The 27,755-nt window shown below is 38.6% G+C and overlaps 2 protein-coding genes across 4 annotated transcripts in view; both read right to left on the bottom strand.

Moving 5' to 3' along the window:
- The window catches only part of rab9b (RAB9B, member RAS oncogene family), a 1,039,984-nt gene that overhangs the window by 767,973 nt on the left and 244,256 nt on the right, over positions 1 to 27,755 (bottom strand). The gene's annotated exons all lie outside the window — the stretch shown is intronic.
- On the bottom strand, positions 9,801 to 25,910 carry si:dkey-27i16.2 (regulator of cell cycle RGCC-like). Of its 3 annotated transcripts, none has more exons than XM_028816055.2 (5): positions 25,791 to 25,910; positions 24,645 to 24,797; positions 21,683 to 21,763; positions 17,065 to 17,127; positions 9,801 to 11,819 (listed from the first exon to the last, which is right to left on the bottom strand). In XM_028816055.2, the coding sequence occupies exons 1-5, from the start codon at positions 25,813 to 25,815 to the stop codon at positions 11,803 to 11,805; spliced, it is 339 nt and encodes a 112-aa protein (XP_028671888.1). In that variant the 5' UTR covers positions 25,816 to 25,910; the 3' UTR covers positions 9,801 to 11,802. The 3 variants fall into 3 exon arrangements, with proteins under 3 accessions (XP_028671888.1, XP_051790784.1, XP_051790783.1); XM_051934824.1 differs by lacking the exon at positions 9,801 to 11,819 and adding an exon at positions 16,040 to 16,366 and having other exon boundaries at positions 25,806 to 25,888; XM_051934823.1 differs by lacking the exon at positions 9,801 to 11,819 and adding an exon at positions 16,058 to 16,366.

Here is a 27,755-nt window from a genome sequence, read left to right as displayed (position 1 = left end):
TCTCACCTGGAAGTTCCACCTCTTCCACCGCAGGATACATATAAAAGCCACCAGTACTGCAAGAAGCCAGTCAGTCTTGAACTTGCAACTGCTTAAGGTGCACTCAACGTGGCTGTGTTGAAAAACACCCATGTTTTCTTCCTTTTTTACCGCAAAGATCAACCAATTAAATGGGTTTCACCTCCTTTATATTTGTCTTGTTCTTCTCTAATAGTGTTAATCAAGACATCACCACACAAACTTGTGCTTTCATCATTTTCAGGCAAATACCATCCAGCTGTGAAGCATAAGAACTGGAAAGACTCGGCACCAGCAGGTGCTTTCAAAAACGCTATTACCATTATGTGTACGACTTGCTTAAAGTGTTCTTTCCACCTCTCTGTAATATCTCTAGTCAATGTACCCCCATCACTGATTAAAACAGTCTAAACAGTTGTGTCAGAGCCTCAGTGAGGCCACCTAATAGTCATTCTTCATGGCCACATCAGAGTCCAAGGCACTCTTGAGACTTCATTTTGGCCAGTTCCACATCTGTCATCCTCTTGGTCGACTGGTACCTGTTAGTCAAATCTGAAGACCCTTCTACTAAGTTTACCTAACATATCAAAATCAAATATAGCTTATGATAAGTGTGAACAAACATTATATACATCACTCAGTATTGTCATACACCTAACAGATTAGCTAAATGTGATTAGTAAATGAAAGTTTAGATTTGAAAGCTAATGCAATTAAATGAACAATGGCTAGATTAAGAAATGGAAATAGATGCTTTAATAACTACTTACTCTAACAAATGTAGAAAAATTAGCCAAGAAATACAGTATAAGGATTGTATTTCTGACCTTCTTTCCTTCAAACATTACTGAAGACTCCTCTGATTCCACTGAGTCAAAGGTAGCTAACTCAGGACACAGCAATCACTAACTGAGTAGACCTAAAAATACCAGTCTAATTTAGACTTGCATCCATCCATCCATTTTCCAACCCACTGAATCCGACTTGCCAACACATATAACATGTGCAGTGCCCGTGTATTATGTGAGAGAAAAGTGTGGGCCTAAGGAGGAGGTTTAAACTTTACATGGAACGTAACTGGGCTGGAGATCACAACTGGTTTCTTGGAGCAGTGAAGCAGCAAAGCTAACAAGCAGGACACCATAACACTCTTACCGTTTAGCATCTGTTGAACATGTCCATGCATCAATCCATTTCCTGCACTTTTTTTTTATTTGACCGGCCTAACTAATATGAGTGGAACGCCAGTCCATCCAAGAGCACACTCACACACGCACTGTAGAGATGCCAATAAGAAGGAAGCCAGAGTACCAGGAGAAAACCAACCCAGAAATAATGAAAATGTGCAAACTTCTCACAGGCTATAATCAGGCTTCTACTGTATTAAGCAGATGAAGCAGCAGAGTATTCCATTACATCAACTTGCAACCCTCATGGAAATTCTTAGCCTTTACATTTAAAAAGTAGGAAACTTCAATACCTCACGTCCATAATATTTCAGCTATTTTAGACATTTTTGATTAAAAAGAGCAAGTTGGCCTTGTTGCATAAACTCTTTAACAGTTATTCCCAAATGAGTTGACTTCATACTAACCAACAATAACTTATCTTGTAATAAATAGGAGCTGACAGGTTTCCATAGTTTACAAACTGACTGTTAACTCTTTAAAATCTCACCATGCACTTTGCCAATGAGGCCAGACTGTGCATTCAAAAAATAATTTTTGTGATGTAAATGAATATTCCAGATGGCTTGGACATGGCTGCAGGACTGTTGAAACGCTAAGTGCACAAATATGTTTTGAACTGCTTAGACTTCAGAAAAAGCATTTAACACACTCTCACAAGTTAGACTCCCGGTAGATTTCTGTCATCTTGTGAAAATGAGCTTTATGTTGACTTTCAGTCTTAACCAGGAAAGTGTAGTTGGGTATTTCGGTTCAATACACCATTCTGTATCTCAGTGTTCACAGTAATGGAAAAATAATACAGTATAACAGAAATATAATAGTTCAAAATAAAGGGGGGGAACTGTTGCGGGTCAGTTGACCTGCAATTTTTTTTTTTTTTTAATTTGTGAATTTCCCCTTGGGATTAATCTGTAGTACTAGGGTGTTGTACCGTGTTAGCCATTATGAATGTAGAGAAAAGCCAAGCAAAATGACACCTTTTATTGGCTAACTAAAAAGATTACAATATGCAAGCTTTCGAGGCAACTCGGGCCCCTTCTTCAGGCAAGATGTAATACAGAAACTGGAGTTCCCTGTGTTTTTTACATTTAAGATTTCTCACTTAAAGATTTACCAATGTTGTTTCTTGTCCTAAAGTGTGCATATAAACACAGGGAACTCCAGTTTCTGTATTACATCTTGCCTGAAGAAGGGGCCCGAGTTGCCTCGAAAGCTTGCATATTGTAATCTTTTTAGTTAGCCAATAAAAGGTGTCATTTTGCTTGGCTTTTCCCTTGGGATTAATAAAGTATCTATCTATCTATCTATCTATCTATCTATCTATCTATCTATCTATCTATCTATCTATCTATCTATCTATCTATCATCCACGCTCTTTTTTAAAAAACAAAATTTTGTCATCCTAAGTAAAATCCTTAATGATTCCCAACCTCTTTAAATTTTAAATTTCAGTCTCTCAAATAATAATAAAACAATAAAAAATAACCAAGTAATCTACTGTCTATTATTATTTATCTGGATATCAATTTAGTAATAATTTGTTAATTTCAAGCAGTTAAATCCCAACTAAGGCCAATGTCACATTACATGACTTCTGTAGTCAAAGGGGATGTCAAAGTTGATGACTGTTGTTGTTGATCTCATAACCTGAGTATGTAAGATTACATAAAAATCACAGGGAATGTCAAATTACTATTAATGACCCTCCACTACAGCTTAACACTGCCAAAGTATCACAAACTTGCCCCCTTTCCTGAAAGCCAATAATGTGCTGTCTGACTGAGCTGGCAGCCATGCAAAGGTTTTACAGGTATGGCGAGTTCAACCTTACTCACTTACTTTTTTTTTCAATTTTTTTTAGGGATTTTTGTAAGCTGAAGTCAAAAACATGACAAAAAGGGGTTGAGGCATCCACAAAGTGCCACAGATGCACGCCTGGCTCTCCACTGGCCTGTCCAGAATAGCCTCACCCCAAAAACCAGTTGTCCCCCAGCTATTAGTTGCAGGCTTCTGGCATCCCAGGCCCCATAATATGAAAACAGGCTTTTAAAATTTAATATATATCTTAATATCTTAAAATGTTACAAATGTGACAAAAGAGAGGAATCCTCAGCTTGTAAGGACAAACCAAAACAATAAACGTCTATAATTTAATATATATATTCACAAAAATGGAAAATTACAAATGGTGCTCAAAAATGGCAAAAAGGGAGTTGCCTAAATGGGAATCAACAAGCAACCATATTCTAATACACAATCCAATAGAAATATCCAAAGACCAGAGCAGAAAGTTGATGAAAACAAAGAAACCAATAGTATTCACAATGAATTTCAACAACTTCAGTACACCACTAGATGATAAGCCTCTTTTCAGGGCCCTAAAATAAGCCGGAGAGAGATCTCATTTGAGTCCCTGCTTCTTAGGATAGCATCCACTGAACTAATGGAATGTATGTACATTTAAAGTCACAGTACAAAGAATAACAAATAAAACCAACAAAAATAACAAACATATCTTCTTCTTCTTCTTCTTTCGGCTGTTCCCGTTAGGGATTGCCACAGCAGATCATCTTCTTCCATATCGGAAAAATAATAATTCAAATTTAGCAATAACAGTAAAACAACAAATAAATACAAGCCAGGGTAAGAAAAAAATCCCTGGTTGTAACACAACACATATATATAACATTTGGCAGATGAGCTTCTCTGCTGTTTGTGAGGTCCAAAACACTCACATTCCTTATTTCTTGCAGCTACATTTTATGTATTGCACTTCTGGCTAAGTGCTCATTGGTAGTTAGCTGTCACATGCACACAAGCCTACATCTACGACTCAAGAGTTACAGTTGTAGGCTGGTTGGATTGAGTTGCTGAGTATGTCAGACTGCATGACAGCCAATCGCAGAAATGCGCCAAGACCTCACCAGACTCTCTAAGATTATGTTAATGAAGTCTATGATTGGAAAAGCTGTGAAATCTGACATGGCCTTAACACGCTGCTCAATTTTGCTATAAATGTGCAGCTACATTATAACACTTAATAAATAAATAAATAAATAAGTCGATTACAAATATTCCAAAATAAAAACAAATATACTTACATACAAATAAAATTGTCTTAATTCCCACCTTATTGGTTAATTACCAATATTTCAGGGTCTACAAATTGTTTTATGAGTATTCTAAACTTCACATTCCTTGTTTTTGCTTTCATAAAGATTCTGAATAAATTAATTGTTACAGTAAAACAACCTCTCAAAGACACAGGTTTTAATTGTGATTTTTTTTTCTCTGAAAACATCAGGTTCCCCCAGCATCACAGCAGTATTAGGGCTAACCTAAGTCGACCTGTCATGGCTGTGCTACTGAGAATGCCCTGTGAACAACTAGCTTCCCAACCAAGGTTGTTTCTTCCCTTGCACCTTTTCCTGCTGGGATAGGCTATGGTTCCCAATTATCCTGTACTCAGTCCCTGAAGTGGATATTAATAAGTGCTGGCAATCAATGTTTATAGAACTGAAGTGCAGGAAGCAGAATCTTTGAGCGGCGAAATCCACAATCATTCATTACAGTGATATTGAGTCAAAGAGTGGCAGGGGTTTCCCTTAGAGTTTTGAGTACTGTGATACACTGACAATACCCTGACACTCTTGGAATATAGAGTGCCATGAAAAGAACTAAAGAACTAGAGTTCCTCTCTAGTTTAAGGTGGATAGATAAGCTGAAATTCATTTCAATTGGATGTTGTGAGCTGGTATGCTCAAAAACAGTGCTGGTATGCAACCCCAAAAAATGGAGAAGTGCTGGTACCCTGTACTGGTGCTTACTGGCCCATTTCAAGTTCTGCCTGTGCTGAAATATCCAGGTTAAGAAAATATATCAATAATCGGAAGCTATCATTTACTGCAGTGCCATTGCAGGACCAAGCTGTTTGGAGAAGACTAATCAAGCATATCGACTCCACATACAGTAGAAGTGGAAGAAGAAGAAGAAGGTTTCAGTTCAGTTCTAGATGCTCAGAATGCTTTCATAATGCTCTGATAATATTTTAAATTGACTGAAGTGAAGTCACTGACTGTTGAAAACCTAATGTGGATAGTTTCTGATAGACTGGTGAAAGCTAAATTCTCTGGATACTTAAACAATTAGTTTAGATGAATATGACATTGAATAGAAAGGATGCAGGTCAACATTCACTTAATACTTAAATTAACAAGAAAATATTTAATGATCACATTTGTTGAAAATATGTTCCTAAATTAATAGTTACTCTGAAGAAGCCAAAAACGAAGTATCTGACTTTTAATTATATATCAAAAAAACGAATTGCCTGTATCCAATTCAATTTTTAAATAACAAAACCTTTCATGATTATTTACCAGTGAATGAAAAATTATATCTGGGGCTTTCTGAGCAATTGTGTGTTTATTTTATTCATAGTAATTGAAAACTCTCAACTCAGAAAGCATTTTTTTTTAAATATGTAAAAAAATATCACACTTAGAAATATGTACTTCGACTAAAAAAATGACTTCTGCTTAATGAATGTTCCAGATGGCTTGGAACATCGTTACAGAACTGCTGAAACACTAAGTGCATAAATAAGATTGAACTGCTTAGACTTCAAAAAAGCATTTAACATACTGCCACAAGGCAGCCTCTTGGTAGGAATTTCCAGATTGATTGTCATCTTGTCAAAGAGAACTGCACACCGTCTTAACCAGTAAAACGTACTTGAGTATTGAATGTTCATCCCCACATTCTTAATTGCAGCTCTCAGTGTAATGCAAATATTTGAAAAATGCATATGCAATGCAAACAACAGTTCAGAATACAGGGGGAAAAAGGTATTGCTGTTACTGACCTGCGATTAACTAGCATATAAAATGTTTTGAGCCCAGGGAATAAAAAATAATTCAGGAGATAAATACAACCCATTCTGTGTGTCAGTGGTGTTTAGAAGAGGCACTATGTCACTCACATAAATTACACTTCAAGAAAGCAAACCCTCAGCTCCTTACTAATATAGAGATTGCCTTGTCTGAAGCCATGACGTAGCACTCAGGTTTTCTCTTACTTTACTACACACAAGGCTTTTTCTTGTTTTTCTGTTTTCCCACAGTCAAGGACAAGGCAAAGACTTCTCTGGTGAACTGCATCATTTGTTCAAATAGGGACTTCTTTTACAGACAGTGTCAGACAGTGGGATATCAGTCCAGAAAAACACTCAAAAGTTCAAGGAAATGGAGTGTAAAGCTCAAGGTTACCAATTCAATCTCCAACACTGTGTGATTCTGGGTAAGTCACTAAATCTGTATGTACTCCAACCATAAAAATGTAACTCTGAGAGCTGCACTATATCTACATCACCTAATTTATGATAAAACACACACACACACATTAGCCTGAGCATCAGGACAGAGAGGTAAACTGAAAGAATGTTAGGTTAGGTTAAAAGCCTTCCTGAACATATGAGTTTTAAGCTGTTTTTTAAAAGAATTAATTGAGTCAACTGAGCTAACTAATTTCGGGAGGTCATTCCAAACCCTGGGCATAGCAGAAGTGAAATCCCTGTCACCCATAGGCTACAGTTTGCCAGAATTAGAGGACCTTAGTGGGCGAACAACAACATAGTAATGGAGTATTCACTGATGTAGTCCAGTTTAAGGCCATTTAAAGCTTTATAGGTTACTAGCCATCCCTAGCGGCTTCGCCCGCGTATTAATGAAACAGGACATTGAGGAGGGCCCCACCCAGCTCTCTACTCCTGACGTCACTTCTCTCCCTCCCCTTGGCCCGCAGCTTCTATCTCAGATTAGCACGAATATATCGCTCCTGCAACTGAACTATGATTGTTAGCACAATGAGAGATGTTGCAAAATCAACTGGAATGTTCAAGCAAATTATAGAAAAAAAAGATCTAAATCCATTAAGTAGTTCTCTCATGAAAAGCAGACAGACATACAAACGGGTCTAAAAAACTATAAGACATTTCACGCTCAGACCATGAAATTTTTAAAACCGTTTCTTAGCGAGCATCTATGGGCCAAGGGTAACCTACATTCCAAATTTCAAGTCCCAAGTCCTCATGGTTCGGGAGATTTTGTGATGAGTGAGTCAGTGGTATTTGGCTTTTATATATATAGATTAATAGTATTTTATACTCAATCCTGTAAGACACAAGGAGCCAGTGGAAGTGAAGCAGGATGGGTGTTATGTGCTCACTGTTGCTGGTTCACGTAAGGACTCTTGCAGCAGCTTTTTGAATTAACTGGAGATGTGATAAAAGATTTGAAGAGGCACCTGCCAGTAGGGAGTTACAATAATGTATGCGGGATGTGATAAAAGCATGGACAAGTTTCTTAGTGTGTACTGCATTTTGATTCGAGACTCCACTTTAATCGTGCTAAAACTAAAAGTAATCAAATGACCAATCAGCATCAAATGGTGGAGCAAGACGCAGTCCACATGTAATTATGGCATGTAATCTAGAAGCACTACAAGCTTACATCTAGGCACTCATTTTGTCTCTCTTCTTCCTGAAGGACTCTGCCTGTGAGACAACCAGAGCACATACAGGGCTTACCACACTTTGTTGGTGGTCTTTCTTCTGTGTTGGCATGGTGGCGTGCATTATCCCTGCCACTACATGTGTCTCTTTATCTTCTAGGATATTTCTGGGCCTCATTCTTGATCTGTGCCACCCTTTCCTTCTTTCAATTCCCTTCTAAACCTGGGCATCTCTCAAATACTATTCTTGGTGGTACTTTTATGCATATAAATTATTAACGTTTTGGTTGTAACATGTACCAGATTTAACATATTTATTTTCATTGTCACTGGGAAAACACTACACTCTTCAGCAAAAAAAAATCCTTTTTACTGTATTATGCATTTGTTAATTCTGCTTAATCCACTTCTGAGTCAGAAGGGACAGCCAGTTGAATATCGGAATGTCTACATTCACTTATGTCCACTGGATCCACGGGCAAGAAAAGGATCAACATTGACCAAACTATTATATTTTATGTGTTAGAGCTTTTCCACTGGTAGTTGTGCCTAACAAATTAAATAAGAATCATTGTCTCTCACTCTCATTTAATAGGCTACAGCATTTACTGTAACTATCAGTATTGGATGGAGCACTACATAAGTTGGTGTCGTCCGTTTATAAGAGATGGACGTCTGAAGCAGAGCTCCACTAGCAGCGGCTTTATTTTCCCACATATTTCATATTATTTAGAGGTATCCTGTATTTAATCCGACCAAAGAACTTCCACTACAATATACAAGCATGAGTAACAAGAAGAAAAGTCAGAAAGAACCAGAAAAGAAACTTAAAGCCGCTTCAAAGTCTGGACAGACATCCGGCCCGAGTGCAAGGTATGGACTCTCGGAGACTGACCTGAAACAGGCAGACGAATACGCAGATCTCCTGGGACCCCACTCCATTGTATCGTCTCCAGTCGAGAGTGAGAATGAAAATGGGAGTGAAGGTGCTAGTGATACAGGTCGCGCTGGATCGCCGATTTCTGAGGATCATTCGAGACTAGAAAAGGCCCTGCAGGATGTGCTCTCGTCTACTCATCACGAGCCCACAGCACCTGCTGTAACAGGAGCTGTATTTCCATTCGTGGAGCACAAAATCCGAAGCGAACTGTCCGAAAATAAAAACTGAACTGAAAGAGATGATTGCTACACTGGCTACCGCCATGGTTACGGCCATAAATGAGTTTAAGAAGGATAACAAGAATGAGTTTATAAATGAGTTTAAGAAATCTAACATTGAGCTTAAGAACGATCTTAAGAAGGATATCATCGAGATTAAAAAGAATAATGAAGACCGAGAAACGCGTGTATTTAAAAATTTTGACGTGAACTTTAAAGGCATGTTGGAGAAATTAGAGGAACACAGCGAAGAAATAAGAATGTAGTCTGCATTTCTCAACACAGCAGACTTCATCTCAATGGACTGACTTAACATTCATAATCAAGGCAAAGCTACTACATGGTAGAAGGGTGCTTTTGTTTTGTTCTTACCTAGTCCAAAACTTATTATTGTTATTGTTGGTTTGCTTTTACTGTACTACTTTTCATTTTATCAATATAAAACTGATCACGAAAAATAAATACATCAGAGCATGGTGAAACTGAACTAGTGCTTTATGAGATGCTGCTCTCTCTATCTATCCACCACTCTGTCAATCAATGTTATTTACAGTATAATATTTCAATATAATGTCAGTCACTGAGTACCTGAAAATAGCAGCTCTTAATTTTGTCAAACACATGCTTATTTCTAACCAAAACAGACAATAATCCTGAAAGGAAGAATACAGTAAAAAAAGAAATGTCTTGTGCAACCATTCAAAAGTGCTGACATTATGGTCAAATGTGATTTTTCACTGGGTTTTATTATTTGAGTCTGACTCTCTTCCTTCCTTGCTTGTTTGAATGAATATCAAATGGTATAACTACAAAGTCAGGAAGCAGAGATTAGCAACCACACGCACAATCTGTCTAAATAAGCAAAAAACTTGCACTCTGCATCTGCCAGCAAAAGAACAGATGAGTTGCACAAATTGCACGACGTTTGTCCATGAAAGCAGCCGTCTAAGACTTTATGTCTAAGGAAACCACAGATTTTTTGACATTTACAGCATTTATTAAGGCTTATTTATATGCAGTCACATGTACAGACATTACACACAAAAAATATAAAACAGCTTTGATATTATTTACAATCAGTCTTTCATGGAGACAGTACGTTTCATGTTTTATACCATAGTATAAACAGGATGAACCAAATAGCTGGAATGGGAAGCATCATTTGTAATCAGATTCTCAGGAAATGCTAGGGGACAGAGGCCGTGCTTTAGAAGAGGTTGGGTAAGAAGAACTTGGCTGCCAGAAGTGCACAAGTCTGCTATTGTCTCTGTCACTTGTATTTCACTGTATTTACACACAGTGACTTTGTGGACTAGTTCTCTACATTACTCCTTTTGCATTTTGATTCTTAAGTCTTATGATGTGGATTCTGTTGTCAAGTATAGCCCCTTGATGTATTTTTCCAAAAGATATTGAACATTTACTCTGCAAAATAACTATGTTCTATGGCTTTTTTTAACTGTCTTTCTTTCATTTGTATGGAAAAGTAATTTAAATGTTAGTGGGAATTTTTGCAGTTGCTTTTAGCAGAAGTAAATAAGGAGTCAGACCAAGCCAATTAAATGGCGACCGGAGCAGCAGATAACAAGATAGGGAAGGGGCTCTGCTATATAAATCACAACCATTTGACTCCTGATGCAGGAGAAATATTCCTATTGGTTAGATCAGCTGAAGCAATAATAATAGAGAATTATGATGGCTGTGATTGGCCCAGAGAAAGCAAAAAAGTTGGAAACAAGCTTGAAAACAGTAGCACTTTAGATATGTTTGCCATTCATGTTTTCAGTCCACTTACTCTACTTCAGAGTAACATGGCGCTTACACTAGAAACATTGTGTGTCCATAGCTAATTAAGCTAACATGCATGACTTAGAACATTGCATTGCAGTTGCAAGTTTGATGATTGTGCTAGATTCTCAGCAGCAGCATCGTGGATAGATTGCAATCAATCCTGGACCCCCACTTTGATGATCATACTTGATTCACTGGGGTGTACTACTTCCTCTCCCGCCGCTCAGACGATCACACTAAATTCACAGAGGGTGAAAAACAGTTGTTTGCGAACACAACAGCATTGGAAAAACTTGGACGTGACACCATCAGTGTCGGAAACGCTGCCTCAGTACACACAGGACATGGGGGAGAGTGCATGAGCTTTAGATGTGAGCCTGGTGAGCTGTATGAGACTTTACCCCCGAAATGGCTTCAGATATACGCTCTTTACAAAAAACCTATATATAAAACTACATCTACAGTACAATTCATTCTAAATTAGGGACATTGAGGAGGAGAGAAGCTTGGAACTACCTACCTTATGAATACTACCTCATAAGTCAGACGTTCAGTGACAGGCATTCGTGAGACTACAAACTCCTATATGAAAAACACAAAGATTACTCATCTCCCAAATCAAACGATGATCATAGCTACTTACAATGGAGCTCCCTAAAAGTGGCCTCTTAGCTCAACGTATGAAACTACAGAGAGTATGGTCTTGCAATCCTAGATGAATGTTGATGTTTTAACGGCAAGCCAATTGAAAGTAATATTTGTGTTACAGTACTTCTTTCTTGTGACTAGTGCGTTTTTAATTTCCCATTGTTTCTTTCCTTTCATGGGCGTTGTCAGCAAATACAGAGGCCTATTTAAAAGTGTGCCTTGGCTACCTGGGGGCAACTTTCTGAGAAGGTGGATTGTATGTATATATATACACACACATGCAAAATCAACTTTTCAAACATCAATTTTCTTCACATGGACATTTTAGCTACTGTATTGACATATTTAAAGAAAAGTCTAATGCTTATTCTGTAAAACAAGAATTTTCTTCTTGTAAAAATAGACATCATTGAATCAGATCACTTCTTCTTAGTTTGCAAAACAGTTCATTCTGAGAGTGGAGCCGTTATTTCAGGTCAAAGGTTTTTCATTCGGAATACATCTCTGGAAGAAAAAAAAAGAAAAAGACGTACATAATGAGAAGACATTAGTCATAAGATGCAGAGGAAGAAACTCTGGTCTAGTAGTACAGAACGAGTCAGGCGTCAGTGTTTCCTGCTAATTGCTTAGGTCCTTAATAGTCTTAGTAATTAATTGATCTCTACTAGCAGAGTGCAGTAAGCACCTGGGTTCTCACATTTTCATACTTCTCTATTAACTAAAACCTCTTCACAGCAAGCAAAGCAAGCACACCATACATTTCTCTCAGCAAAGCGGAACTAAAGCTTTGATGAATTCATCAGCTCACTGCAGACAGCACCTTTTAGGAAGCTCACAGCCATCACACCAAGCAACATTTCCCTCCAAAGCAATCATCCTTTTCTATCCCTTTACTCGGTGAAGCAGGTAAGCAAGTCTCAAGTGGATTATCTTCTGGCACAAAGCACCCATCTCAGCTAGGACACACTGTTCCAACAAGGTACTTCAAATCATAACGCAGAACACTGTGTACTTTATGAATGTCGTTGATCATGGTGGGAGCAATAAACTCTCATTCCGAAAACAAAAAAGTCAAACTGGAAACAGTGAATTGATAGTGCAGAGGCCCATATTTACAGTATGAGAGACACAGAGAAGTGTTCTAGTATTAGATAAATTCATGCAAACACCTCTGCAAAAACCTTTATGAAAATAAAGATTAACCACACAAAATACAGAAATGTTTTTGCATATTTTTTCATCCACTTTCAGCTCCTAGTTAGTGACACAGGGAAACAAAGACTAGCCAACCCAAAACGTGATCAAGGTAAAAACTTATTTTTGACATAAATACTATTCTACCATCTATGGATGCTGAAAAATTCTGGTTTCACTAATGCAATGTGCAGGACTAATGAGAATGCAGCAGGAGAGCATGGCATGAATATGAAGGCTTCACAATTGAATCCTGGGTCTCAGTTCTTACAGGGAACAGCTGACTCCTGTTGACTGCCCTACTGCATTTTCAGCTTTAGCATGTGCAGTTTGATATCACTTTACCTTAGGTTTTATATAATATACACTGAGAACACATTCATCAATTTATGAGTGTGTGTCCCTCTGGTCCAGGCCACATCTCACTCTCACTCCTGGTGGCAGAACAGTTACAGGCTTACCCATCCTAGGCTATGCCATCTTTTGTTATCAGTGCATGTTTTCTTATCTCTCCTTGGTGTATCCTGCTTTGCTCCCAATGCTTCTGTGATATACTCAGGTACCCTATGTCCCTGTATGTGTGTTTTATATATAATTGTACTGTATATCAGTGACAATACGTCATAATTAATACTGCAGCAGATGCAGTGCAGATACTTGGTTGGTAGCTTATAATGCATCTCTGTCTCTGCTGCTACCACATTGCTTACCATCTTTCTCCCCCTGTGTGGGCATCAGAAACTATAAGGAAACTAAAAAAGTAAATCTGTTTCTTCATCCTGATTATGCTTGTCTTGCCCTTTCTGTCCCTGCACCATTCAGTCTTTTTTTGTTTCCAGCACTCTTATAATGTTTATCTAAACATGGCCATTCATTCCACACCCAAAGGTCTATTGCCCTCCGTGATTATAATCCTTCTGGCTAAACACAAAGACTACATGCCCATACAGTCGCTTTTAATCCTTTGCCGAGTCATCCAATTGGCTTAGACTGGTGTAACTTCCAGTCTCCACCACCATCAGCCTTGATACATGATGTCACACAACGTATTCACCCTAGTAGAATCAGACACCTACCATGATCAAGAAGTTATCATTTACCATAATCTGTTCTTTTTAGGTTATGTAGGAAAAGGAGAACATGAAAAAGCCAGACAGATTGTGACATTTGAACCAAGGAACTGTAAGTCACCAGGGGCCTCATGTATAAAACCGTGTGTAGAATTCACACTATTGCATGGCGTACGGACAAAAGCGGAAATATGCTTATGCACAAAAAACCCAGATGCATAAATCTAGGCGTACGCCAATTTCCACGTTCTTCCGCTACATGAATCCCAGTCAGCGTGAAAAGTAACGCACGTGCACGCGCCTGCTGTCCTGCCCCAACTTCTTCCAGAATTACGCGTCTTTGAATATCCAAATCAATATAAATAGCCCTTAAGCTCAGCCTTCTGTGAAAAGACAATGGCAAAAGCACAAGGGAAAATAGAAGGATTTCAGTGAATACCAAGTGGAGGCAAGGAAAAACGTACTATTTGTTGGTTTAAACAGTGGTATAAACAACAAAAGGAAGTTGATTGAATGACATAGCGTGTCAGAGAAACTCGAAAGCTCAAGTTCACAAAGTCGCATAGTGCCCAAAATAAAAAAGAAGTTGTCAGATATCAAAGTCGCCGTGAAAAGGCGAGTCATAGCCCACCTTCTGAGTGTCATATGAAAGCTTATTAGGGTACAGAGAAAAAAAAATAGGCACACAGTGAGAAAAAAGCACGAAATGTCAACTTTAATCTCGAAATTTCCACTTTAATCACGCAGTTTATTTTGTCATTAAAGTAGAACATCTTAAACATCATCTTAAAATCGTTTAATTTACTAGTTTCTCAAATCCCATCGTAACTAAAGTAGCACGTTAAATGCTTTGTTTTGTATTTGATCTTCTATGTGGTCTATGCGTGTGAATCACTATGTGCTTCCGAGCTTTCTCTTCCTCCGACAGGACATAGAATCCATTACATTTGTAATGTTACAGCTCTCTGAATAATTAAAATACTGAGATGTATACGTGACCTTCGATGTATGTGCGACCTTCGATGAAATACTTTATTGTAGCAGTACTGTCTCTTTCAAACGTACTAACCCCCAATGCCTGTCCATACTTTTCTTTCTCCAAATACCCAATCGTCACACAATCAGTTCTGTAATAGACGTTAAGCCATCTGTAAGCTTAGAACGCCGATTCTTCAAAACTTTTTAGGAACATTGAAATATCTTCGCAGTACATGTTTAATTATTCTATCCATATATCCTTCCAGTGTCGTGCCAGCCCCAACAAGAATACAGCGCAAGGCAGGAGCGCCAGATCCTTGCTAGCGCAGCAACACCATGTCCTCACATGTTTAATTATTAACAATATAGATTATTTAAATGAAGTTAAAGTTTTATCTGTGTAATATAATTAACATATTTTGCTGCATTTCATCTTAAAAATCATATCATATGTAAATACGCACTTTATAAAGTGGCTCAGGTTGTGCAATATTATAACTGTATCGCAAGTTTACAGTGAGGTGATTGTACTTATAAGTACAAACAGTTCTACAAGGAGCACTTGATGGACTGATTGAGTGCATTTATAGTTCTTGGGATGAAACTGTTTCTGAGCCACGAGGTCCGTACAGGAAAGGCTTTGAAGCGTTTGCTGTGTGAGAGCAGTTCAATACACAGCATGGCTGAGGCAGCATGTGCTTGATGCTGTATACCAATAATTCTCTTTCTGATCAGCTGCTGTAGATCTGTGATTCCCCACTCAGATACAGTGATATAAATACTCAGTGAGAGTAATATGGAAAAAGATGATCCGCTGTGGCAACCCCTAACGGGAGCAGCTGAAAGAAGAAAAAGAAGGTGCAGTGAGAGTAACAACGCTAAAGCAGCTATGGTATTTAGAATACTTGGGCTATTTCCTGGACCATTATATTGTTACAGGTTAATTACAATCAGATGCCTTAAACTAATAAAACAATATGCAGTTAGTTTCAGTGTATATTATAAAGCCGTGTCAGGGATGTGGATCTAAAAAAAAAAGGGAAACCACACAGGAACAGTAGCACTGCTTTGATACTGGGTACCGCCAGTTTGCAAAACTGAGCGGAGAAATACGCTAGGGTTGGATCTACCATGAAAATGTACGTGGCTTTACGCCAAGTTTAGGTTTTATACATCGCGATTTGAGCGTGGAAATGTTCGTACACAACATTTTTGTGCATGCGCACCGTTTATACATGAGGCCCCAGGACTGAGCCACGGTGCCATTCTATGGCAAAATAACATAAGTGATAAATGTTATCCCTAATACAGTATCTATGTAGCTAACTTCTGATATCTGATATTTATGCATCTAAGTGCAATATGTTAGATTAAAATGGAAAGGATGAATAAGAGAATTGCATGGGTCTGACACAGACAAGCAGTGAAATTAATGTTGCTGATGAAGACATTTTCTTATCTACTTTTTTCTGGTTAGAGTTCAGGGCAGCCAGATCCTGTTCCTTCTTTATGAAAATAGCATTCTTAAGTAATAATAGAATTAAACAACCTGTCCAAAAGTAAGGAGAAACTTAAAGGGAGAAGACCATACAGCAGTTTACAGCTTAAGGCTGATTCATACTTTTGCATCGAGCCTATGCTGTAGCTGTTTTTGCAGTGTACAAGAAAAGGAATTATCCATTAAAAAGCAGGCAGTTTTTTCATTTCAGGATCCCCAGGACAAATACGTTGTTATACATTTTCTTCTGTAGGCGAACATAATGGTCTCTCACTTATTTCCATTTTTATAAATATTTGCCAACTTCCAAACTGGAAGACAAAAGAAAAGCATTTCAGGAAATACGTAGTTACCAAACTGGCCAGTCGGAGTCATTGGGGTCTGTGTTGGGTTAAAAGTCACATTTTTAAAGAGACGCATGTCAATCTGCACTGTAGATACGTCATAGGTGACGCAGAGTAAAGTGTAGCTACAGTGTAGGCTTGATGCAGAAGTATAAATCAACCACTACACAAATAAGAACTTGGGATAAGCTCTAAGAAAAATCAAAAAGGGAAAGTTATGAATGCTTTTGAGGATAACTGTAATTTTCAAATGTATTTATTCATCTGTCTGGGACAATTGTTTTATATATTTTTTTAACTATAATTAAAGCTAGCATACTGCAGCAGTAAAGAATCAGAACTGAAGTCCTGATGTATGAAATTGCACCAGGGATTCTTTATACTTTATGGACTTCTAGGATTCTTATATTGTGAAATTTATAGCACACATCTCCTTACAAGTATTTTTTGGATCAAACTAACAGCTCAATGAATTCAGATTTATTTTAAGAACAGTTTAGTCAATGAAGAGTTTGAAACAAATATTTAGCTAAGCATTATATTAATACTCTTCAATTGAGCAAGGTGTTGATGCTATCATTACATGCTCTAAGTGATCCTAAACTGAATCAGTGTGTACATATGCAAGACAAAAGAATGAATTTACACCAAATAATAATACCAACCGGCTAGTTCTTTGTCAAGATTTTCAATAAAATTTTCTAAATCCCTTGTGTCACCAAGTTTTGCTGAAAAAGAAAACCAAAAATCATGAAAATATGAGTAAAAACATTTAAAAGTGTATGTAAAGTTAATCCTACAGCTTTATTACTTATTATTTTAGGTTCCAAACTTTAATCAGTTAACATAAAACATGTACACATTCTACACTTACAGTATATACAGGACATTATGCATCATTTTAAGGCATATATAATAAGTTAGTAAATGTTTATGGTGACTCTGTAGGAACCGATTGTTTAACATATAAAGTTTCATACATAGTATAAGATGCTAAGTAATTGACTTCTACTTCATTCAGTGGTTTTCATGAATAACTTTTTGGCACATCATCTAACAAAGATATATTTCTTTAAGGGCAGATACTACAGATATAATACAGTGTGATAGACGACCAGGGACCATGCCCCACCAGGACACCTGGAGAAGGGAAGGACCGGGAGAGGGGCAGCATCTTCCCTGGAACTCAAGAGGGCAGCCCCTCTGGATTGCATGGGCGCCACGAAGCTTGGACGCTCAAACCTGTGAGGGGCTGTGGCCACCGCCATGAGGTGCATGGATGGTTCCAGAGCCATGGACTGCAGCATTTCCACCACACCAGGAAGTGCTGCAGGAAGGTCATAAGGGAGCACCTGGAGAACATACGGGTGCAACATAAAAGGGGCCGCCTCACTCCACTCAGGGAGCTGGAGTCAGGTGGCAGAGGACAGAGCTTGCGAGAGAGGAGTGGAGGTGGAAGAAGCAAGAAGAGAAGAGAAAGAAAGTAAAGGACTGGGTATCTGTGAGCATTATTCTTGTTGGTTTGTGCACTGTGCGTGCTGCTAAGGACTGTGCATTGTGCTGTGCAGAGGAAGAAGAAACAAAATAAAAGCGTGTGTTTTGGGACATTCTGAGTCTGTCTCTGGCAACTTTCACAACAGTAAGCAACTTGCTTAAAAAATTATAATTCCTGTCCAAGTGATTGTACATCTAAAGCCTAAAGGCTGTCACAGTAATCACCCATCCATCCATCCATTATCCAACCTGCTGTATCCTAACACAGGGTCACAGTGGTCTGCTGGAGCCAATCCCAGCCAGCACAGAGCACAAGGCAGGAAACAAACCCCGGGCAGGGCGCCAGCCCACAGCAGGGCACACACACACCAAGCACACGCTAGGGACAATTTAGGATCGCCAATGCACCTAACCTGCATGTCTTTGGACTGTGGGAGGAAACCGAAGCACCTGGAGGAAACCCACGCAGACACGGGGAGAACACACAAACTCCACGCAGGGAGGACCTGGGAAGCGAACCCGGGTCTCCTAACTGTGAGGCAGCACTGTGCCACCCATGATCATCACATACTGAATCTATAAATATTATACTACCAATAAGCAGATTTATAAACAAAATAATTATAACTATCCCTAATATTCTTTATTTCACCATCATCCCATTTTGAAAAAATGTACACATGAATATTGGTGTATACAGTTTTATGCAAGCTAAAAGGATATCTTAATCACACGTCCAAGCAAACTGTCTTTTAAAGAAGGACCTGTCACCTTTGGACACACTAATTCATTCAATCCAGCGGTGAAATATTAAATTCACGAACTGAATTTTTCTTCTTCCTATTCCTAGCTAAATGCAATCCTGCTGTGTGTTTTCTGTGAGCTGACCTTTACCATATGGTCTGCTGTGACATGAATTCTGAAGGAGCTGAAGTTCACATCTTCCAGCATATTCGTGTGACACAATGTTGTTTCAGTTTCACAAGGAAACCTGAAAAATCTGCATATGAAGTACACTATTAAAAATATAGTTACTAGAGTGATTTATCAAAGTGATAGCATAGGGGAACCATTTTTGGTTCCCAAAAGACCCTTTCACATGAAGCTTCCTGAAAGAACCTTTATTTATTTAGATCTGTAACAGTCACCATGACTAGATGGTAACAGATTTGGGAAATATCAGTGACTCAGGATTTTAAAAGGACTCTGGCTGTATACATACAGTACAGTAACACTGGGTAAAAACAGTTTTTTTTTAATCTGTTAGTGTCCTGCTAAATAACCTGACATACATTAAATGTTTCAGAGTTTGTTTTTTTTTTACATATTAGGTATTTTTTTAAAGCAGAAAGAGCCAACTTCATATGCAAAGAACCCTTCTCTGACTGAAATGGTGTTTTGTCAAGTAATAGCACTACAAGGAACAGCACAATCCAGCAAAGAAACATATAGTGCCATTAAAGAAGCATTATTTTTAAGAGTGTAGGCCTACAGGCTGGTAATAAAATTGTTGCAATTTTTGCTTGGTAACTATTTTCTTAATTTAAACACTGATGCTGACAATAATTTAAAAACATGCATCTCTTTCTAATGCTTGAGTAAAAGTATAAACCTGAAAAAGCTCATGCAGATGAAGACTGAAGACTCTTCTAGGCTGAAAAACTGAACATCACTTGGAGGTGTACGATAGAAGCATTAAGCACTGAGCCACCATCGTGCCCTGACAAGAATAACAATAAATCTGTCTCTGATCTTTCACATCGGACCCCACAAGATGTGCATGTTAGGTTACTTAGGACTTTAAGTTGGTTCTGCATCAGCTTGTGAAGATATAAAAGTCTCCTGCCATACACTGACATTCAATCCAGGATTTGCTCTTGGCCTGCTCCCAGTGCAGCAAGGATGGGCTCCAGCTTGACACAACCTTATAAAAGCTAAGTAAGGTAGGTTTAAAAAATGAAGGATGAAGAGATTGTCTCCTTATTAGATAATTTAAAGAAAATTGAAAACTGTAGTTCTCTGTTATCTGGTAGACAGCAAGACATTTTAAATTGCCATTACAAATTAGTCACTGAAGGATCATTTTCCATGGATATGCAGTCTTACTTAACTGAATAATTAGCTATGCATGATAGTCTTCATCAAATTCACATTTCTCTGTTTTTGTACTACCAGTTAAGGTGCAAAAAAATGCACAATATTTGCTTGGGTTTATAGTGTGAAAGCCATAACTTTTGGCTTTCTGTCGATAATGGGCTTCACACATTCAGAAATAGTTTACCACAGAGACCGCCTTTATCATGCTGCTTTCTGGGAGGCACAGCTGATTGTTTAAAGTCAAGTGGCTGCTTTTCTTTTTTGTGTGTGTGTTTTGGCTACAGTATATATTGGATTAGATTGCTCATATTTGTTAAATTTACCCCCAAATATATAACAATATCGTAGGGCATGGATTTCGAAAATCTATTACTGGTAGGAGGTAAGAAAAAGATGCATGGCAACATAACATTGTAATTAGACTGATTGTTTTGAGATCATTGTGTGCTGCGTCACACTCAAAGCACAATTTCCCTGGTAACTCTGATGGCAATGGTGATGTATTCATGGCATCTGGTTACATGGCCCATCTTAAACCATTCAACATATTCTCCATGTCCCTTTGGTTTTTTTCCAAGTATATAAAGAGTTTATCCTAATAATGAAGATTTACAGGGGAGATGAAATGGTGACTGTAAATAGAACCCATAAGAGTTAGAGTGAATGTGACAGACTGGCACCCCATCCAGTGCCAGTGCATACATCTGAGCATATAATACCAGAATATGTTATGATATGATATGTATGATATGAACTCTTCACAACTCTGTAATGGAGTAAGCTTGTTTGGAAGATTAATATCCTACACTTCTAAGCAACTTGTTCAGCTGTTCTATAACACATGAAAGTTGATGATTTTTGCTATACAAAATGTTTACCAGCAAAATGCCTTGAGCATGGGAAAAGTGTTATATAAATAAAATGTATTATTATTATTATTATTGTTGTTGGTTTGATTGTGCCATTAAAATATCAGCATGGGTAAGGAGCCGCTTTCAGTCAAATGCACTTGCAAAGCCTGTAATGAAGCCCACAGGAGTGTGTTTATAATAGTGAGGAGAATATAAAATTCACACAGACATTCTTAAAACAGCCCAAGTTCAAGGTGACAGGGAGTCAGATGTATCCAGGCAGCACAGAGTGTACGGCAGGAAACAGTCCTGGATAAGGAAGTTGCCAGCCCATCATAAGGCACAGCCCCCAAAACACACCACAGCAAATATCTTTGGGGAGACACAGGGAGAAGGTAAGAAGTCTACATGAGCAACAAGGTTGCCGGTTCGAATCCCCATCACTGCCAAAAGAGATCCTACTCTGCTGGGCCCTTGAGCAAGGCCCTTAACCTTCAATTGCTCCAGGTGCGCTGTACAATGGCTGACCCTGCACTCTGACCCCAAGGGGTATGTGAAAACGAACAAATTCCCAACACAAGAAATTGTATAAGGCGAAATAAAGAACAAAAAAAAAGTGCTGTGGATTATTGACATAAAGACTTAAATAGATTTGTTTCAATGGTAAGTCAATGATAACTTGTAGGCTGCAATCTCAAATAACTGCATTAAAAAAGTAACCATTTTTGGTGAATTATAGTAAAAGCAAATGCAGACATTTGTCTATTAAATGTTATTTTTCCATATAGCACTTTGACACACCACATGTATTCAATATAAAGGCACACGTTTCATGTTTTACCTTTTGATGGCGCCAGTGTGTCCACGTTATTTAAATTCTCTTCACTGTTGTTCAGGCTACTTATGGCAGAAGAGACGCCGCCTACAATAAAGAAGCAAAATTGTTTTAAATGCCTTAGCAATCCCATCCGCCTTCACTCTTTTAAATTATTACAACAAATTCTGCTTTTCATTGTCAAGTTAATTTTTTCTCTTTCATATGAATAACTAACTATCAATCAGTTAAACTCCGTGTAATTAGAAAAAAAGGTTCTGCCTTCAAAAACAGCTCTGAAATGCAGAATCCAAGGCAAGAAAATAAAAGCGATAAATGCAAAACAATACTTCACAGGAAAATAAATAAGAAAGTATATTAATACAAGATAGATCCTAAAAAAGTAGGCTACAACTGAACTAGGCAGTTTGACAGTAAACCTCACGGAAAGACCAGCAGCCAGGGCCGGATTTATATGAAAAGAGGCCCTAGGCTATTCCACTTATGAGGCCCTTTCACCTTCCATTTTTAAGTTTGTAAATTACATGAGATATAATAAAATACGTAATACGCGTTGATCTTAACCAATACATTTTTTTGTTTGTTTATTAGTCATATGCGTAGAATTTCTCCTTATTTTCGGTTCAGTGTTTTAGTGTTCACTGTTTTTAGAATAGTGTAATTTTAATTTTGCTAACAATTTGAATGTAGGCCCCTCTTGATCTTGAGGCCCTAGGCTGAAGCCTAGTTAGCCTATAGGAAAATCCGGCCCTGCCAGCAGCCGTCACTCAAGTTCGTTAAAGAATCGGCTAAAATGGGCACGTTATTGCCTTTCTTTCCGAATTCAGTGGTGTCCTGTGAACAGCGGATGAGCTATCTTTATCAGTTGGCATTGCCAGTCGGGTACAAGGCGCCTGTCCACCACCGAACACAGCCACGTATTCACCGAGTCAGACGCTCGTTTTCTGACACCTATCATTCTGAGGGGTCCGCGGCGGCTCCAGTTGTCTTTACTACATAATGTTCTGTCATTCTTTCTAACAGCCTGGTGAAGAAAGCGCAGTTTCAGATGGTAAGGTGGGGGGTTCCCAGTGATATTTCTAATGCAAACTATTTAATCGAATCCCGCTTTGACTTACGGATATATCTGAGAGGGGCTTCCCCTCGGACTCTTTAATGGCACGCGGTGCACCCGCGGTCGACTTTAAAGTGAACCTTGGAGTCACTTGTCCTGAAGTCTTTAAACTGAGAACATAACCGTAACTTTCAGAGAGAGAGAGGGGCGTGGTTTAATACTGTAGGAACGTGGCAGTGGAAATAAATTACAAACGGATCATCAAACTACGCTCGATACACTTTATACACTTAAATACGACCAGCACAACATAACCCACCAAATTTATTTGAAGCAACAAAACCTGTAATGATGCCATCGTCTTCCAACCCCACTTATCCAGGGCGGGACAGCGAGATAGTTGGAACCAAGTCCATGAGTCATCGGCCTATATTATTATTATTATTATTATTATTATTATTATGCTGATGAAAAATACAAACTACATACTGTAGACTCTGGATCCCGCTTGATTCAATTCATAGTCGCAGCTGGCCAGTCCCTATCCTGGTTAGTTCTGGATACTAGTCAGAAAACAGCCGTGGATAAAATCCACTCTCATGCTTTACTATGCTCTGTCCACACAGAGCCAATTTAAAATGACCATTCAATATGAAACAGTTTTGGTAGTGTGGATGGAAAAGCGGATTACTCCGGCAGGCGTGGCAAGAACGAACAAACTCCACTTGAGCCACGACTTGGCACTGGATTCGAATGAAGGGCACTGGGTAAGTAAGGCAGCAGCACTAATAACTGCGCCACCGAGCCACACAGACTTAAACAGATGAGATGTGATCAACACTTTTTGAGCATTTTCGGTACTGTTGTTTAATATACAGTAACGCATAGTACACAGAGCGTTAACTTTTCTTGTTTGTTAAACTTTTTACAGACTTATACAGACATTACCATGTATGTATTATACGATAACATTCATTTTTTTTTTGGTCTTTAACACAAAGCCTTCAAGTCCGAAAGGTGTATTCACTCATTATCAGGCTAGCGTGATTAATGCTGCTCTAATTTAAACACGAATGTAATAAATCCGTTTAATCACGTTGGAATAAACCCCTTTTAAGGGACCATTTAATTCCTAAATATAACAACACAATTGTAAGGGCAGTAACTGTTTCTGTTCGATGCTAAAGTGCTCGCCAATTTTAGGAGGAAAAGATTAAGACAAGGCATTATTTAGAAGTGGGAGTGTAATACTGAACAGGAAGGATATGGTTACAATGCAAGCAAGCTATAGCATTTCGGTGTCATTTCAGCATGCAAATAAAAAAGGAAATCCCGCGTCCATACCCTGAAGTAAAACAAATTCTCAGAAGTCGCCAGACTCACGTGCCACTTCAACAGATTAACGGCTGTGTTTAAACTTCCTCCTCAATCGATTTACTTCTTTTTAATGCATGACATCATATTCCATATTAGACTGACAACTTGGCGAATAGCCGAGGCATGTTATTGATATTGGTACTGTGGTATAAATCTGTACATAATAGTAACGGTATAATTTCTGATTTCGTGTTTAAAAAGTATTATTTTTTATGAAGGATTTAAAATATTTCTTTAACAATTCTTTAAACGGCTTTTACTTTAATCAACGAGACAATCATCGTGCTTAACAACCCCTGCATTCCCTTGGTCGTGAATTTAAGCTAGTAATACTGGTTGCTTGCGGGACATAATTGTCTATCCATCCATCCATCCATCCATCCATCCATCCATCCATCCATCCATCCATTTATTCATCCATCCTCTCCATCTGACGATCTGATGAACTTTCTAAATCCAATTTCACGGCATGGGCAGGTCAGATATAGGCAGCATCAGACACCAAGCGAATTCGTGAAAAAAGGACACAAAGCCTACTGTGATCGGTGTCGCTGAAGCCACTATCTGTGCCGCTCTGCTGTTTCGCTTCTTGCAAATGGCGTTCATAAACTGAAGGATTCTTGGGAGCGGGAGCCTTGAAATCCTCGATCACGTCTTCAAATTCCTTCAACAGGTCCTCGAGTTCATTCTCTGTTCAATCCAAAAAAGATCATTAGTATCACACTCATAATCCAACAAAAAAGATCATTAGTATCACACTCATAATCCAACAGAACCCTCAATCGGGTAAAATGTGTCATTGTGTTTAAATGAAGAAACCATCACAACTATCCAGCTCTACTTACTTAGATGCACGAGGAATTCTTTTATTATTATTGGGTAAAAGGTGTTTGCCAATTCCTGATTATTCTTGACTTTCTCTTTAACAGTTTTATTCTCCTCCGTTGTGAACCGGCTATAATTCAATCACTCAATGGAATGATATTGTTGGTTTCGATTTATATTTAATCATAATCATGTTTCTGACTTGTTCTCAGTGTGTTTTAACAAATTTGTATTTTTATGTATACTAGTTCTGTATTTCGTATAATCTACTTGTATTTTACCTGAGAATCGTTCATAGCGTTCTGCTCCAGCTGTCAGCGCTATACAAAAGTAAGCAGTATAATTGTAATTTAAAATGTACAGATGTATATAAATCTTGCTGGTCACTGTTGTTCAAAATTGCATAAGCGTGTCTATTGAAGAAATAAAAAGAATGTCCTAAAACATATCGGTAGCTTAATAATAAAACCTTATTGTCAAACCTGCTTAATGCGATTGCGGTTAATTCGCGGTAAGCGGACTTTAGCTCAGCCTACACATCCATATTCACGCTGAGCCAGTTTAGATTTCTGAATTTCTTTGTAAACCTAACCCAGGACTCATAACAGAGACAGTGAAAATATACATGAATAGGTTCAAACGTAACACGAATTTGTTTAAGCATTAGACTTCCTTATGAACTTACAGCAGTTTCCAAAGGCAACAAGCCATTCTTAAAGCAAAGACATCTTCAAAAAAGTGTTTAAGCGCAATGCAATTGCGTTTACACTATACAAATAAATAAAGATATAACTTAATATTCTGGAAATGCTCTTAAAACTGTTGCATTAGAATAACGCCAAAACATCACTGTCTTACCTCCTAGGTGATTACCTGCATCCATGCCCAAAGTTGTTTATATCCAGTGACAAAAATAACAAGTGTAACCAATCTCGTGTAACCCACCTACAAAATTAACGGTAACAAAAAAGCAATTTGACTTTATGCGAACGGCTCCGCCCACAGGAAAGCGACCGCTGCGCGCTGTAACCAATCGCGGTCACGATGGGGAAGTGAGTGCAGAGCCCGTTATAAATGGAACGCGGGCTTTACCTTCACTTTCACGCATGTGACGTAATGGAAGAATGTACAGGCAGGCAGTCAGCAGCAGATGTGGCAGTTCCTCCATCCACACTGTATTTAAAAGGACGATAACATTAACAACTAATCTGGTTCCCATAAATGCTCTATTTTTAAAAATATCAACAAATTAGAAGCGAGCAGGCTGCAAAAGAAAGTGAGAGTAAGAACTCAGGAGCACCCAGCATATACTGTACATAACTAGATGAAATGAAAATAATAGGAGATGAAAAATTAGGTAAAAATCTTCTTACCAATCTCAAATTAATTTGTCTATATTGTATGCAAATGTAAACACTTTACTAGAGTTGAATTTTGCCAAGAGTCTTTTCTGAGATCTCCTGTGGAGGAATTGTTGGGTCCAATACATTTGTCATTTTACAAACTGGAAAACTCGTATCTGTCATTATTAAAAAGTTCTCGCCTTAAAAAATATAAATCCATCCATCATCTAAAACCAATTTCTCTATGACGGTGTCATAGAAAACAGATCTGTTACAACAGTACTGGGCGCAAAGCAGGATCCTACTCTCAGTGAGACATTGGTCCATTGCACACATTTATAGAAAACTGATAATTCACTTAATATGCACATATTTGTGAAACAGGAGGAAATTGGAGTTCACAAAGGGAAGCCCAGGTGAACATGAGAAGAATGTGCAGTCTTCACATAGAAAATCCATTTAACAGAGAAGTGAAACAGATCTTTTTAAAGTGCAAAAGTGCCATATGGGATTGTCCAGCATCCTGTCTTGGTGATGCCTTCCCAGGAAGGTCAGTGTTGGGTACTGGAGTCCTGACCAGGTTGGAAATTGTTCCCTTGCCAGGAAGGGAGGCCCAGAATAATGAAAGGACCAGGGGAGGTAGCCTGCTTGGAATTTATATTCCCTAATACACTAGAGGGTAGCATCCACGTGTCGCATGAATGAAGAGGGAAGAGAAGAAAGTAGCAATTTAAGTCACTGTGAACGTCTTAAGGACAAAGATGAACTACAAAAGAAGGAAGTTACCAGGTTATATTTAAATTAAAAACTCCTAAATGATTCTGTTTCCTTTTTTACTGTACTGGTGTTGCTATTTTAATAATTATTTAATTTTACAGTTGTTTTGTGACATCAATTCCACACTTTTTAATGTCAGTTAGCATGTTCTGCCATTTTCTGTGTTGTTTTTTATGGCAGCCACCATGTTGTTGCTGACAAAAATATATGGTGTGGGCGGATGGACGCCCCTTCAGCATATGTTCCAGAGGAGCAAGCATGGGAGACCCAATACCTCCCCCTGGATGCCAGATGGCAGACTCCCTGGGTTGCAGCAGTGCCTTGAACTCCTGCAGGGCTTCATGGGAGTTGGAGTTTGGTGCAGCCCTGTTGGGTTCCGCAGGCGCCGCCAGGGGGTGTTGCAGCGGGAGCTGCTGGGCCCTTGTGGGCAGTATTTTCGCCACACCTGGAAGTGTGGCCGGGACTCGGCAATCAAGCACCTGGAGCACTTCCAGGTGCCTAATAAAAGGAGCCAGCAGCCACCACTCGGGAGCCAGAGTCGGGAGGAGGAGGACGAGGTTGTCTGGGAGGAGTAGTGGAGGAAGAAGATTGTGCTTTACTTTGTGTTGTGGTGCTTTACTTTAGTTGATTTGGTGTGCTTTGGGACTGTGTTAGGGCTGAGGGACACGGGCAAGACGTGGACCTCAGCTGAAGAAATAAAAGC

This window comes from Erpetoichthys calabaricus, chromosome 12 (genome assembly GCF_900747795.2).
Source record: "Erpetoichthys calabaricus chromosome 12, fErpCal1.3, whole genome shotgun sequence".
Lineage (NCBI taxonomy): Eukaryota > Metazoa > Chordata > Cladistia > Polypteriformes > Polypteridae > Erpetoichthys > Erpetoichthys calabaricus.
This window is presented reverse-complemented; position numbering and strand designations above follow the sequence as displayed.